The sequence below is a fragment of the Microtus oregoni genome, unplaced genomic scaffold (genome assembly GCF_018167655.1).
Source record: "Microtus oregoni isolate MIOR12 unplaced genomic scaffold, Mior012 000006F_ref0000085, whole genome shotgun sequence".
NCBI classification, from domain to species: Eukaryota; Metazoa; Chordata; class Mammalia; order Rodentia; family Cricetidae; genus Microtus; species Microtus oregoni.
Window position 1 is genome coordinate 58,548,291 of NW_024543065.1, and position 14,903 is coordinate 58,563,193.

Genomic DNA, 14,903 nt, shown 5'->3' on the forward strand with positions numbered 1-14,903 from the left:
AGAGGAATTTGCCTCTACCCCAAATTCCCTCTTCAACTCTAGTGCACCCGTTCCTTAGCTTATTCAATTATCAAGCCTCCAGGCTCCCATGGGGAAACCAGGAGGACTGGCCAGCTTGTGGAAACCAGATAGGCTCTGTGGGACCCAAGTGACATAGTTCTAGCACTGATTTCTAAGAGAGAAATGAATGCACAAAAAACTTTCCAAACACTGTTTACTTCATTAAAATCTGGAGAGAGGCAGCGAAAAGGTATGCCAACACCCAGGCCAGCAAGCTAGGAGTGTACATTGACAACAGCAACATACAGGGCCAGGGTACTGAGGGCCAGCAGTCCCGTCACCATGGCCCGGGCCAGCAGGGCTGTCCAGCTGCCCAAAGAGAAGAGATGGACGAAGGTCCTGTGGGGAAAAATCATAATGACGAAAGGAAAGAGAACACACACCCCCATTTGAACCCAGCCTCAAACCCCATCCAGCTCACTCCATGACGAAGGCCTTGTAGACACTAAGGAACATCAGGAGGAGGACGGCAGGCCGGAAGGTGTGGTACAGGTCATAGCGGGTTATCATCCAGACCTGAGCCGATGCAACGATGTAGTGGACCTGCAGGGAGGAGGGAAGGAAGTGAGAAGCTGGGGCCGAGTTTCGGGGAGAAGTACGTTTAGCAGCATGAAATTGGGGTGGGGGTGGGGGACAAGACTGCATACCAGACTGATGTTGGAGTCAATGCTCATCTGGATGTATTTCCAGTCAAATTCAATGCCTCGGGCTCCCACCCAGAGAGGGATGCAGCTGAGGAAGGCAAAGGGAGGGAGCCTCCAGTACCCCGACCCCCTCAACACTCAGACTCTGATCCCCACCCTCCAGTACCCCTCTGGGACCCAGGTGCCCTTTCCCAGAAGTCTGGGCTCCAGGTTGCTCCACACACCGGGACATAATGAGCTCAGCGGTGGCCCAGCCCAGGGCAGCAACCATGATCTTGTATTCCCCCTTGCCTGCATTCCGGGACATGACAAGGTTTAGGCCTATCAGGTCGGCCACATCCACACTGGCCTTCATGAATTCCTGTGGGTCAGGTAGAGGCTTGAGTAAACACAGGGGCCAGGTGAATCCACTCCTCCACTCCCTGTCCCTTCCGAGATCAACTCACCCCAATGAAGTCATAGATGCCACCTTCCCAGGTGGGGAAGAAAGTGGCCAAGAACAGCATCTGAGAACAGAAAGTGAAAGGTCACCTGAAGGTGATGGCGCTAAAACCACGCGGATGTTGTGGACAGTGAGTCTAAGAGGAGGGCAGGACGTTGGGTTCTGGGGTCATGCCGGGTATAACTGGCACGACCACAAAGTGGGGGAGACAGAGAGCAGATGCCTGGTTTCCAAGAAGTCTGTAAGTTCACAGGGGAATCCGAAGTCTAGAAATGCCAGAGTGAATGCATGCGTAGCATAGCGTAAGCAGCACCATGCGACACCCTGTGGGTGAAATATCGCTTAGCCAACACTTGAGGTTTTCTCGATTTTACCAAAAGAGCTAAGAAAAAGTTACATCAAGGACTCCCCTGGGCTTCCACCCCTTATAAGGTATTCGGGCACAGTCCCTAAGCGTTGTCTCGAGGGTGGTCCCATGGAGGGCGACAAACAGCAGAGCAGGGTCCCTGAGGTCTGGAATGCCTGGAGGCCAAACACGTGGAGTCCCGGAGTCCCTCACCTTGCATAGCTGCACAAAGAGGTAGGTGACTCCGGCCTGGACGCATTTCCAGAAGGCGTTGTACTCAGACCTGAAGAAGCGGGCGGGCGGGCGGGCGGTGAGGGGTCGGCCAGGGACCCGCACCCTCTCCGCCCCGCGCCCGCCCTGCACTCACAGGCCGCTGCACTTATACGTGATGAAATACGGAAAGTAGGCGAGGGCGAAGCAGTTCCCGAAGTGGAACAGGGTCATGACGCCGGCCGCCCGGTCCCGCCAGCGCGAGACTCGCCAGGCGGCGTCTCCTCCGGGAAAAGGTCTCGGCCTTGCCGGCACCCGGGCCTGGCGCCACCTAATTGTCGTGATCCGCGCTCGGCCTTATGGGAATTGTAGTCGGCCTGGCACGGCGCGCGCCGTGACGTCAGAGCGCCCACCTCCCGCCCCACTGCCGGGCTTCCAGAGCCCGACGCCACTGAGGACTGGTGTCCCACAGCAGAGATGCGTGTGCCCTCCCAAGTGGCACCCGACTCAGAACCAAACGCCACCTCTTTCTCGCCCATCTGAACCTTGAACCCGGCCCCGAGTGTACGGTGATCGGCGCAGAGACAAGAAGGCGAAGTTGTGCGCACTCTGGTTTTTATTTCATTGTTGACCTGGTGGCGGCGCGAGAGCCGCGCGACCTCCTTCGAGGGGACCCGAGGCAGGAACGTAAGGTGCGCGGGGAAGCAAGGAGGAGCCTTCCGGGTTACTTCTCTCGGCTAAACATGTAGCGGAGGAGGTCGACCACCCGGTTACTGTAGCCATATTCGTTGTCGTACCTGGGGAGGTGAGAAAGAAGGCATCGTGTGTGTGTGTGTGTGTGTGTGTGTGTGTGTGTGTGTGTGTGTGTCCGTCCGTGAGAAAGAAGGCATCGTGTGTGTGTGTGTGTGTGTGTGTGTGTCCGTCCGTGCCCTCCTGCCAACCTCTCCCACTATCTTCGGTCATCTTTCCCCTTTACCAGGAAATGAGTTTAACGAAGTTGTCATTGAGGGCAATGCCAGCCTTAGCATCGAAGATAGACGAATGGGGATCGCCGATAAAGTCCGTGGAGACCACCTAGGTGACAATTTTAAAGATAAATGTAGCAGAGTAAGGACCTCCAGGATCCCATACATTGACTCGTACACCGCATTGTCTTTCATTCATCTGGCATAGTGGATCGAGGTCTTTTGTGTTGGTGACAGGATGTGACCAAGGCAGGTGGGACTTTTGTCTTAGGGACTGTCAGAAAGGACTTAGATTGGGATAGGGGTAGGGATGACACAGTCGGTAAAAGTGCTTGTCACATAAGCGTGAGCATCTGAGTTTGGATCCCCAAAGGCTGGGCAGGTGGTGAACACCTGTAATCCCAGCATTCCAGATCCAGACCGGAGATCCCTGGGGCCAGATGGCTAGCTAGACTAGCTGAAATTGACAAGCTACCATCACAGCTTGCCTCAGTAAATAAGTGGAGTGCAATGGAGGAAGACATGTCAGCCTCATGCCTCCACACATATCATACTACTTGTGTACCTGCACATGTTTCTTCATGCATCCACACATATACACAAGGCATATGTATATATTACCTTGGACACAGACCACAAGGCCCAAACACTGTTCCAGGGAACAATGGGTGGCATGAGCCCTGGGCCTGATGAGTAGTGTCTGAAGTGGAAGGAGCTATTGACACAGACACAGAGGGTTGTAACCCTTAAAGACACAGGAGGACTTTTGGCATTGGACTGATTTGATCAGGCCCATTCAAATGATATCTTGCCAATTGTATGAGAATGGAGCCAGTGCAAGAGAACTTTGCCAAGGTAGAAGCACTTGACAGTTTGCTTTTTTTTTTTTTTGATACTGGGTCTTTTTGTAGCCCTGGAACTTTCTATGTAGATCAGGCTGGTCTCAAACTCACACAGATCTGATGCCTCTACCTCCTGAGTGCTAGGGTTAAAGGCGTGTGCCCCTGAGCCTAGCAGATGACACTTAAGAAGCCTGTTGCTTTTCCTACCACAGTGACCAGAAGTCACTCACATAACCCATAGACCATACTGTTCAAGAAAACAGTAACTTAAGACCTAACTCCTCATGGAGCTTTTACTATGTACCCAGGGCCTGGCATACAAAGGTGCTTAATACATGCTTAGCAAACAAAAGACACCAGTTCTTTTAAAATTTTTTTGTTCAGGGGTCAGACACTTTTCCTGGGAGCAGACTTCTTAGTGCCATCTGCTAGGCTCAGGGGCACACGCCTTCTCACGTGTGCATAACCATGCCCATCTGGCCTGTGGTTCTTAGCTTGACCCATGCAGAATAGCTCCTTGGTGAGTGGGGCTCCCCATTTCCCCAGTCCCTACCTGGTCCTCTGTGTAAGCAAGGATGCCAGCCAAGGGCCCCTTGGCTGCCTCTTTCACAGCTTCCTTGATAGCCGAGTAGGAGGTAGGCTGGGCCAGGCGGCAGGTCAGGTCCACAACAGATACATTTGGGGTTGGCACCCGGAATGCCATTCCCGTTAACTTCCTGGAGAATTTCACAGAAAGGGTGGGAGTCAGAGCCCAGGGACTTCCGCTTGCATTTTCCCCTTGCCGTGGGGCCAGTGAGGCCTCCCTAGGATCTGTCCCCACCCTAGTTGCAGCAGTGTATCCTCATACCCTTTGAGCTCTGGGATGACTTTGCCTACGGCACTGGCAGCCCCAGTGGAGGATGGAATGATGTTCTGGTGAGCACCGCGTCCACCTCGCCAGTCCTTCTTTGACGGCCCATCCACTGTCTTCTGAGTGGCCGTGTAGGAATGCACTGTGGTCTTGGAGAACAAGAGGATCAAGATGAAGCCTTCTGGCTCCAAACCTCTCATTCCTTTCTCATCTAGGACTTGGGAGGTGGTTTAGGTATGGAAGCTAACAGGGCCACCACCAGACCATGGGAAGGGTGTCTGGAGGCCAGGGCCTGTCCTTGTCAAGAGTATTTCTTTTTTTTTTTTTTAAATTTATTTATTTATTATGTATACAATATTCTGTTTGCGTGTATGTCTCCAGGCCAGAAGAGGGCACCAGACCTCATTACAGATGGTTGTGAGCCAACATGTGGTTGCTGGGAATTGAACTCAGGACCTTTGGAAGAGCAGGCGATGCTCTTAACCACTGAGCCATCTCTCCAGCCCCCTTGTCAAGAGTATTTCAAAAGGCACCTCTGTCGGTGGGCTTCTTCCCCAAGCCACTCTCCATGCTAACTCCATGCCTTAAGCAAGGCCTGGGAAGAAGGTGTTGGCTTCCCTGCCGTCCTTCCTGCCCCAACTCACCATCAGCCCTTCCACGATCCCAAAGCGTTCATGAATAACCTTTGCGAGGGGGGCCAGGCAATTGGTGGTACAGGATGCATTGCTGAAACAGCCATGTTGTGCGGATGAGTGGCAGAACCTCCCTTCCACTCTTACTCTTACTTAACTGGGTCTGGTTTGTGAGATGCGAGGGTTGGGGAGGGAGGGCTCACTGGGGATGCCATGGGAAAGATGAAGGAGCCATTGGAAGTGCCACTGGGGAATGCTACACAGGCACGTCGAACATTCCTCAGGGTCAGATTAACATGAGGACTCGAGACTTAGGGACAGATAAGTGGGGGTAAGTTGATGTAAAAGACCCCAGAGATCTAGTGGGACTGGTGTAGGGAGAGGGTGGGAGGAGGTGAGCACTTCCTGTGCTACAGCCTGGCATGTCTGCTGGTACCACCCACATGTTCAAGGATGGCTGTAATCCCAGGTACCTGACGATGTTCATAGAGCCAGGATTATACTCCTTCTCATTCACACCCATGACCAACATGGGCGCATCGGGGGAGGGCGCAGTGACTACTACACGCTGGGCTCCGGCTGAGATGTGTGCCTAGTGATGGAGTACAGGGGTTAGAGTCTTCAAGCACCACTGCCCCCTCTTCCCGGACAGGCATGGGCACTCTCTCCCACTTACCGAAGCTGCCTCTGTGGACAGGTATACGCCTGTAGACTCCACCACATAGGGACTCCCTACAGAACTCCAAGGAATGTCTTTGGGATCTTTGCTGTGGAGTGGTGGGAAGGCTGTGTCAGCTTCCTTGCTTGGGTGTCAGGCAAGCCAGAGGCCTTGGTGCCTTGACCTGCTAACCCCTGTTTCCTAACTACACATACCTACTTGTTTCAGGTTAGTGCCATCTTGTAGGCCCAACCTAACCACTCACCCCTTTTTTTTGGGGGGGGGTGTGTTTCAAGATAGGGTTTCTCTATGTAGCCCTAGCTGTCCTGGAACTAGCTCTGTAGACTAGGCTGGCCTCGAACTCAGGGATTGCTTCTGCCTCCCAAGCACTGGGACTAAAGGCACACGCTACCACTGCCTGTCAACTCTTCCTTGTCTGCTAAACCTGCAGTGTCTAGATCCAGACTTTCACATCTTCATCTCGGGATTTTACTCCCTCAGGAGCCATCCTGATAATGCCAAAGGGGACCAGAGCCTTTTGTCATCCCATGTTCAGAGCATGAACTCCCAAGATGGTGAAACTGGCAGTACTCCTTTCTGGGCCCCACCTCTGACCGCTTCACCTGTTAGCCTGTTGCCATCACTCCCAAGGGCAGACTCCCACGTCAGACAACAACTTGTGGGAAGACTACAGTTGAAGACCCTATGGCCAGCAGTGACCGATCATTGACAGTAGAAAGCCCCGCCCCCCAAAGGCAGTCTGTTCTTCCCCACCAGTCTACATTTTCACTTGGTTTGTGTTTGGTGGGTGGCGGTAGTGTGTGCTGCGTATCCCAGTCTGCTCAGCAAGGTCAGTGCTCCTCCTGACTCAGCCTACAAGTGCAGGGGTTACATGGGCTCCATCATGCCCAGTGTCTCCCTGATGTTCCCACTAGTGTTTTCATCTGAAACTGGTCAACAAACACCTATCCTTGTGTCCAGCAAGCAAGCTCAGTGACTCCATCTGTGGGCTTGTCCCTCATGGAATTTATCATGTGACAGGGAGATTTGTTCTAATGATTGCTTCTGGCTCTACTTCTGGATCATTCCATATCACAAGGCTGGGTCTGCCTCTGCTATAGCAATTTAATAAGTCAATGGATATTTAAACTTTTTTATTATTTATTTGTTTTGGAGACAGGGTTTCTCTGTGTAGCCTTGGCTGTCCTGGAACACGTTCTGTAGACCAGATTGGCCTTGAACTCATAGATATCCACCTGCCTCTGCCTCCCAAGTGCTGGGATTAAAGACGTGTCCTGCCACTGGCTTGCCTATATATAAACATTTTAAAATAACTTATTTTAAGTCGTGTGTGTGTGTGTGTGTGTGTGTGTGTGTGAGAGAGAGAGAGAGAGAGAGAGTTAGTTGTTGGGCCCCCTGGCACTGTAATTACAGGAGGCTGCAAGCCACTTATGGGAGTGCTGGGAATTGAAACTAGGGTCCCCTGAAAGGGCAGTTCATGATCTTAACTGCTAAATTGTCTCCCCAGTACCAATCGATACATATTCGTTTAATTTTGGAGTACTGAGGAATGGTGCCAGGGGAATACATAGAGGGAGTATTCTACTGAGCCACATCCCTAGTCTTGCTTTTTTTAGTCATTCTGCACATGTGCACTAAACTCTCATGAGCCTCCAGTCTCAGCTTTTTACTGTAGGAAGCCCTGTTAGCCACCACAATGCCACCACTGTCACTGCGACCACTTCTCAAAAAAGCCACTGTCAGGACAGTGGTGATGGCAGGCTGGGAGCACAGGCTGTAGGCTGGGAGCACAGGCTGCCCGGCCCTAGGTTCTATCCCCAGTCAGCTACAGTGTGGGAACGGATGAATGCATGAACTTCCCCGGCCACATGGCTCTTTTCTCCCTCTGCTCCATCAGTCCACACCCTTCACCCTCTGGCCCCGGGGATCTTTGAACTGATGCACCCATTTTCTGGCTTTCAAGTTGTGAGTACTTCAGCAATTCCTGGAGCAGCACTTGCATTGGCACAGCCCCTCATGCCTGCAGGACTGTCCTGAAGACTCATCCACTCAGCTGCCTTGATGGGGGAAGGCAACCGTATTGCATATCATATTAGCAAGTTGTCATGTGCTGTTTGGGCTCACTGAGAAGCTGACTCAAGACCCAAGCATGTTTATGTCAAGTGTTCTTCAAGACCTTGTCCAGGGATGGACTGGCCCCTCCCACCTGTGTGACAGCAAAAGGAAAGAACAGTGAAATAGCCCAGGGGTAAGAACACAGTCCCCAGGGTGGAGTCTCCTATTGTTCAACCTGTGGTACCCTGGGAAAGCCCGCAAGCTCAGCTGTGAGAGAAAGCTCAGCTTCCCTAGTCAGTCTCTGCCGGATGTCGTGAGCCCTTGACTGTATGATGTCTCATCACGCTCTGCTGCTGTTTGTTCTTTTACTAAAAGGGTTGCCAGCGCTGCCTGGGAACTGACTCTTATTGGGGTATCCCCAGCTGATTTCCACCAGACATTTTGAGTACCTGATTTGACATCTTGCTATATATCTATCCATCCATTCCTTGCTCTTACCTATTTTACTTTGGCTTGCCATTTATAAATTTATTCAAACCGAAAACTGAAAGTGTGGTGTCACAGGTCATCTGCAGCAGTGTGGGAGTGGGGCGCTGTGTGGCGAGGATGAGGGAGGGAGAGTGCCTCACCGATGACCAGACAGACGCAGACGGACGTGGAGCAGCCGATAAGCTGCCACGCCGAAACTGCTCTTGCGGTCATGATTTCAAACGCAGGGCAAGCAGCTCCTATCTCCCTGACACCCCAGTACCTACCTTCCCTCAGCCCCCTCCAAGCTCCCCGTTACACCTCAACTTCAGCGAGTTAAAAGGGAAACTGAGAGTTTCCTTCCTGAGGAGCCAGAAGACCTTGTCTGGGGCTACAGAGGGCTGTGTTTCTTAGGCTTTGCAAGTAACCTAAGATGTCATTGTTTTTCCCTGAGACAGAATTTTATTACATAGCTCCAGGCTGGTCTAGCACTTGTGGTAATCCTTCTGTCTCAGTCTACCAAGTGCCAGGGTTATAAGTGTTACTGCCTGATATATAGATTCTGAATCTATTTGTAAACAGTGGGACTTCCACCAGTAGAAGCTGTGTGAGGTGGGCACTATGAAGTCAGCCTTGCTTGGCTGTAAGGGGTGCAGGCCGGAGGTGATGACCAGTGTGGCAGATGAAGCACAGAGACACTGCAGGATGCAATGCATGGTGCATGGAGTACACTGGTAGTTGCAGCCTTATTTTGGGGTGCTGAGGAGCATGGGGGATTAGGTAGAGGAGTACCCTGGCTTGGTGGAGATTCAAAAGACTTCAGGGAATGCTGAGTCAGAACTGGCTCAATTGCCTTCGAGAGAGGTGGCTGATGGCTCAGGGGGAACAGGACATGAGGCACAGGGCACCCATATAGCCAAGAGAGCACACGAAGATGTGAGATACAAAACACTAGAGAACCATGGACTGTTCTTAGCTGTTGTTCTTAACTGTTCTAGGGAGCCGGAGACTTTCCTGAGACCCCCCTCTCTAAATAGGACCCAGAGGCATACACAGAGAGATGACAGCCTCCCAGCCTCATGGTGCCACAGATGCTCCCTCCTTACCACTGGTACACTTGGATCTCAAGGTCATCCACAACTAGTCGTCCATTCTTATGCTCCACACTTCCTTTGTATCTCCCATGCGTCGAGTCATATTTGAACATGTATACCTGCAGTCGACAGAGTAGGGTCCTCATCTTAGGTGGCGGAGCAAGCAACCCCAGACAGGTCTCCACCCACCTTGGGGAAGGTTCTGCAAGGCTTTCCATACAGATCTTGGAACCTCCTCAACACAAGCGCCACTCTTGCCAGTCCTTCTCCCCATCTGCTGCTTACCATGTATTCTGGGTCAATGAATGGATCGTTCACTGCCACCACCTTAACACCCTTCTCCATGCAGACTCGCAGAACCAGGCGACCAATACGTCCAAATCTGTCCAAGCAGGAACATGCAAAAAAGGGAATGGGAGTGGGGACAGGGTGACAGGGATGCCATGGTGTCAGAGTCCCACCAATGTTCATGATGAACTTTAGACCTTGGGGCTGGTGAGATGACTCAAGGGGAAAGGCGCTTGCTGCCAAGCCTGACAACCTCATTTCTATGCCCGGAACCCACACGGTGGAAGAGAAGACCTGACTCCTGCAAGTTGTCCTCTGACCTATGCATGTGTACATGCACACATGCACACGCATGTAAACACAGATCATTTCTAATCCTCTTGTGTATTAGCAGATGGGACTTAGAAAGTTAAGTTTAAATGAAGATATGAGGTGAGGCCCCTGGGGTGGCATTTGGTGGCTTTATGAGAGTAGAGACCCGAAAACTGGCTTGGACTCGATTGGCGATGCCATTCGTGCACTGCCTTAGGACTCTGCAGGAGTCCCCACCAGCAGGGAGGCTCTCACCAGTTACATCACCTCGATGCGGGACTCCCCCAGTCTCCAGACTGTAAGAGATCTCTTTTAAATGGCCCAGTATCTGGTGTAAAATGACAGCCACTTAAAACTGAGGCAGAGTCTAGGTCCTTGGTGTGGGTGTGGGAATCGACCACTTCTGTGTGGGCCACTGTGGGTCATCTCTAGCCCAGGTGAGATTGCTTGGCTTAACCTGCACTTCTGTTTCCTAGTCCCACCCAACCCGCTGATTCCTCTTCTTCCCTTCTTTTCCTTCTCCCACTCCCTCCGCTCTCCTCCCCTCTCTTCCCTTCCCCTCCTCCCCCCTCCTCTTCCTCTCTCTATCCCTTTTTCTATTTTCATTTTTATTTGTGTTATTTGTGGTTGTGTATGCAGGGCTTTGTGTTTGCTAGGCAAGCACTCAACCAGCAGTTTATATACCTTTACCATCAGCCCTGCACGGCCTTTATTCTTCTGTTTGTTTGAGAATGGGTCTCACTGCGTTGCTCTGGTTGGCCCAGAGCTCACAGAGATCTGCCTGCTTTGCCTTTGCGGGATCAAAGGCATGTGCTATTACTCCCAGCCTCCAGTTCCTTTTTGCATTGTTTCTGTTCTGTATTTTTGAGACAGGATCTCAGTGTGTAGCCCAGATTAACCTGGAACTCACAATATTTAGCTCAGATTGGCCTGGAATTTAGGACTCCTACTTCGGCCTCCCTAGTTGCTAGTGTTGTGGGCACACCACCATGCCTTGCTAATGTTCCCTCTTCTTACTCCTGTAACTGGCTGGGAAGCTTCACACCTCTTTGTGTTCAATGAGATCTGTATTCCTCACCATGGTCTTGGAGGATCCTCTGCCCCCCCCCCCCCCGCCCCCATTTGTTCTTACAGTTATGCAGATTTCCTGACTGTCCTTGAATATATGAAGCAGCCCCTTCTGTGCCCAAGCACTCGCTTGCCCCACTCCCTTGAAGATTTTCCCCAGTGGCGAGATGACCAGCTGCCTTTTGTCACTCAGCCTCACTCCTGTATCTGTTCCAAGAAACCTCGGGGGTCCAGCCAGTGCTGCCCTCCCTGGTCTTAGTGAGATCTGCCACTGCAGCGTCAACTCCCTCGGGTCTGTTGAGTGCTATCTCCTCGAAGGGAGTTCTCTGACGGCTGGCTTGCCCTTGCTGGCCCAGACCACAGTGACCCGAGGTAGCCACAGCATCAGCCTCTGGGGCTGCCCAGCTCCAGCATCCACTCAGACCTGAGGCCGACTTACCCATTGATGCCCACTGTCAGCTCTTTTGGTGGCTTTTTGGGTGGTGGTGGAGGGGGAGGTGGAACCTCTTTGACCGGCTCTACCCGGGGTGGAGGCGGTGGCGGTGGCTCCTCGACCTTGGGTGGTGGCTCCTCAACTTTGGGCTCAGGTGGAGGTGGAGGAGGAGGACAAGGAGGAGGAGGAGGACAAGGAGGAGGAGGAGGACAAGGAGGAGGAGGACAAGGAGGTCTGATCACTGTGGGGAGCAGAGAGAGTCCAGAAGAGAGATGGTGAGCTGGGTCACACCATACAAGACATGGGGATGGATGAGATGGCTCAATGGGTAAAGGTGACTGCCCCTAAGGCTTGTGACCTGAGTGCGAATTCTGGAACTCTTGTGGTAGAAAAAGAGAATGTACTTCCACAAATTGTCCTCTGATCTCCACCTCTGCACACGTACAAAGGTGTGAGAATGCCTTATGTGGAAGGTATTGGTGCTGCGTGCGTGCGCGTGCACACACACACACACACAAATAAATGTCAATTTCTCTCTCTTTCTTCCAAAGAGGACAAATACCTATCTTTACCACAAAGACCCAGTTTGGCTTAGAGTCCCTAGTGGCCAACTCCCTTGCCTAGTGTTTCTTTGCCAAATTCACCTAGCCCCAGAAGAAGCAGAAGAACTGAGTTTAAGATGTGTGCCAGGTAGTCGGGTGTGGTGGTGCACACCTGTAATCCCAGCACTCCAGAAGCAGAGGCGGTGAATCTCTGTGAGTTCAAGGCCAGGCTGGCCTGCAGACTGAGTTCCAGGACAGCCAGGACTACACAGAAATCCTGCCTCCAAAAACAAAAGCAAAACAAAAGGTTTGTGCCAGGGATTCATTCCTAAACTTCATTCTGAGAGTGTGTGTTTTTAGCAGTTCCACGAGGGCCTATTTTCTGGGATTCAGTTTCTTATTCTGCACACATATTATAATATATATCCCTCCCTGTCCCTTCCTTTCCCTTTCTCCTTCCCGAGACAGGGTCTAATTCTGTAATCCAGACTAGACTCAAACTCTTGGTCCTTCCGCCTCAGCCTCCACAGTGCTGGGGCTACAGCTGTGTTCCACTCTATAGGCTCCCCCCCCCCGCCTTTCCAGGGGATTTATTTCACATAAATCCAGGACCCCTGCCTATTAGACAACTGCTCTCCCACTTTGGTACACACCCCTCTTACATATTAATATTTCTGAGATCATTGCTTGATCTGATAACAGATCTAGTTCTGTGAGCCCCAACCTATTCTAAAGATAAGACTCACACTGGAAGGCCTCTTTTTAGAAAAAAATCAGACTTAGTTGGACAATACTGAGCTCCTCTCTCTCTTTCTCTTCTCTCCTCTCCACTCTCTCCTTTCTCCTCCCTCAGCCTTTCTTCCTAAAGATAGGGTCTTCTCTTTGTAACCCGAGCTGTCTTTAGGCTGTGTACCCAAGGACGACACTGAACACCTGGTCCCAGGGGCCAGGATTGCTTACTTGCACCACGCACCTGGAGGGAATTCTGTTCTTAGCTGCGCTCAGTTAGCTTTGGAAAAGTAGATGTTCTCACTGCACCACCCATCCTGAGAGAACAATCCCAGGTGGTGGGAGTTGCTACAGGCAAGGGGATAAGGTACCAGGAGGGGTTGGGGCTAGAAGCCAGTGGCCAGCTTGTCTCTCTTCCCCGACCTCTCCCTGCTCCTCACACCCAAGGCCTGGCAGTGGACTCCATGTTTCCAACTGGACCAAGAATCTCTCCACACTGCTTGGTAGCAGTGACCTTGTGCTCCCTGGCGACCTTGAGGATAATTTGCATCCTGGAGTTTCTAGGTCTGTGCACTCCTTGCACCCAGAGGGGGAGGTTTGGGCCAGTGAGATGGGTCAGAGGGAAAAGGTGCTTGCTGCCAAGCCTGGTGGCCTGCTTGGACCCCTGCCCCAGATGGTGGAGGGAGAGAAGCACTCTCCCGCGGTGTCCTCTGCCCCCCACTTGTGCTGTGGCTCACACTGCTTCCCTCTCCCAGGTAAAATGTAAAACCTAAAATAAGAGAGAGAGGCTTATTCCGTTAGAGTTCTGGGTGGGACTGTGTGCTCACCCAGAAGCCATTCAGAGCACAGCGCTGCCTCCCCCCACCATCACACACACCCCCTCTCCAGAGGGGGAGTGAAGCTGGGGGCCACAGAACAAGCCAATCCCTGCTGTTCACCTGTCTGCTGCTGTGTCCTGAAGCCAGGGTCCCCTTTACACCCGCCCACTTGTGGGAAGTGAGGACACAGGAGTGAACTGGGGGTTGCCCTCCCAGAAGCCCTGGCTTCCTCTGGCTTGAGTACCTGAACAGCACACATATGCACACACCCTCTGGCTGGGGTTGCCCAGCATCTGGCAGTGAGACTGCACAGAGTCCTGAGGTCCTGGGAGAATGTGCCATGCCTTGGCTGGGGGCTGGGAAGTGGCTTGCTCTCTGTTGACTTCTGCTGGCCTCCATAGAATGGGGGACAGTGAACACCCAGGCCCCACCTGGTGTCTGTGAGGTGTGAACACGTGCTTCCAGGAGTCAGGAAAGACCTGGAGGGCAGCAAGCACCCTTGCTTTCTGCAGCCCATTGATGACGAAGCTCATCAGCCCCTTTGTGGCCAGCCACCAGGGACATCAGTGAAATGGGGGAAACACACCCACCTAGCCCCTTTCACCAATGCTCTTGGTCACCCATTCCTCTCCTCCCGGCCTCCCTGCCTCATCTTGGCCTCTGCTTCTTCCCTTTGCACTGTTAGAACCCAGAGCTCAGGCAGTTCTGGGGACAGGGTTCCCAGCCTCCATCTGCATCCCAAGCAGAAGCTCTGGAGTGAGGAAGGAATGAGAGGGAGTGGGGAAGGGAAGGGAAGGACTCCTGGAGGAGAGAGGCCTGGAAGCTGCCTGAAGGGCCTACCCCTGGCCTGCTCCTCCAGGGCACCTAGCAGTCAGCATTCTGGTGGAAGAAGGGTGTCAGGACTCTGAGCACCCCGTGTGAAGGTGTACTGACTCCCACACCACACTTTCCTCCTCTTCCCAGGGTCACCCCTAAAGACTCTCCTCACCCGGGCATGGCTGCCTCAGTAGCTGGACAACAGTGACATTGGTGAGGACGACGTCACGTTTCGACATGGCCTAAGGTCTAATGGCCTGGCTTCCTTGGGCCCCTCTGAGATGGTACTGAGGTGTGAGGCTCCCCGGGGGCTGGTTAGTGTTTCCAGAGCCTCTGATGATGTCACACTGTTCAGTGACATCACAGAGGGAGTAGTGTGCAGGCTGGGGATCTTGGCCCACGAGAGGCTTTTTGGGAATCTCACGCCGAGTATTTCCAGGCCTCCCCCTGGCATCCAGAGTGGAATCTTCTGGGTTCACTCAGGTGCTTTGGCTGCTCTCCCCCTCCCTCCCTCCCCTGGTCCACCTGCTCCATGGTGTCCTGAATCTCTGAGGTGTTTCCCTAGCTCTCCAGGAGTCAGGGAGGACCTAGAAAGCCCCTCCCAAGTCTC

General features: G+C 52.6%; 2 protein-coding genes across 2 annotated transcripts; both read right to left on the reverse strand.

The window, feature by feature from the left end:
• Positions 1-200: 200 nt before the first annotated feature.
• On the reverse strand, positions 201-2,053 carry Tmem147 (transmembrane protein 147). The gene is made up of 7 exons (XM_041653667.1): positions 1,860-2,053; positions 1,706-1,775; positions 1,151-1,210; positions 929-1,065; positions 708-792; positions 482-603; positions 201-399 (listed from the first exon to the last, which is right to left on the reverse strand). Exons 1-7 carry the CDS (start codon positions 1,934-1,936, stop codon positions 276-278), a joined length of 675 nt encoding a protein of 224 aa, XP_041509601.1. The 5' UTR covers positions 1,937-2,053; the 3' UTR covers positions 201-275.
• Positions 2,054-2,426: 373 nt separating this feature from the next.
• Gapdhs (glyceraldehyde-3-phosphate dehydrogenase, spermatogenic) lies at positions 2,427-14,532 on the reverse strand. The gene is made up of 12 exons (XM_041653665.1): positions 14,466-14,532; positions 13,851-13,859; positions 11,395-11,554; positions 9,573-9,669; positions 9,300-9,406; positions 5,668-5,758; positions 5,465-5,583; positions 5,004-5,085; positions 4,357-4,508; positions 4,063-4,225; positions 2,679-2,776; positions 2,427-2,499 (listed from the first exon to the last, which is right to left on the reverse strand). The coding sequence occupies exons 1-12, from the start codon at positions 14,530-14,532 to the stop codon at positions 2,427-2,429; spliced, it is 1,218 nt and encodes a 405-aa protein (XP_041509599.1).
• Positions 14,533-14,903: the final 371 nt, after the last annotated feature.

What these genes read in the sequence shown, in the direction of transcription:
- Tmem147 (XM_041653667.1), bottom strand. Translation starts at nt 1,936, where the DNA reads ATGACCCTGTTCCACTTCGGGAACTGCTTCGCCCTCGCCTACTTTCCG. An exon ending in TCTTTGTGCAGCTATGCAAG is followed by an intron (nt 1,211 to 1,705) that starts GTGAGGGACTCC and finishes TTCTGTTCTCAG; the next exon opens with ATGCTGTTCTTGGCCACTTT. An exon ending in GCATCTATGACTTCATTGGG is followed by an intron (nt 1,066 to 1,150) that starts GTGAGTTGATCT and finishes CCTGACCCACAG; the next exon opens with GAATTCATGAAGGCCAGTGT.
- Gapdhs (XM_041653665.1), bottom strand. Translation starts at nt 14,532, where the DNA reads ATGTCGAAACGTGACGTCGTCCTCACCAATGTCACTGTTGTCCAGCTA. An exon ending in CTGACAGTGGGCATCAATGG is followed by an intron (nt 9,670 to 11,394) that starts GTAAGTCGGCCT and finishes CTGCTTGGACAG; the next exon opens with ATTTGGACGTATTGGTCGCC. An exon ending in TGTCCACAGAGGCAGCTTCG is followed by an intron (nt 5,584 to 5,667) that starts GTAAGTGGGAGA and finishes CTCCATCACTAG; the next exon opens with GCACACATCTCAGCCGGAGC.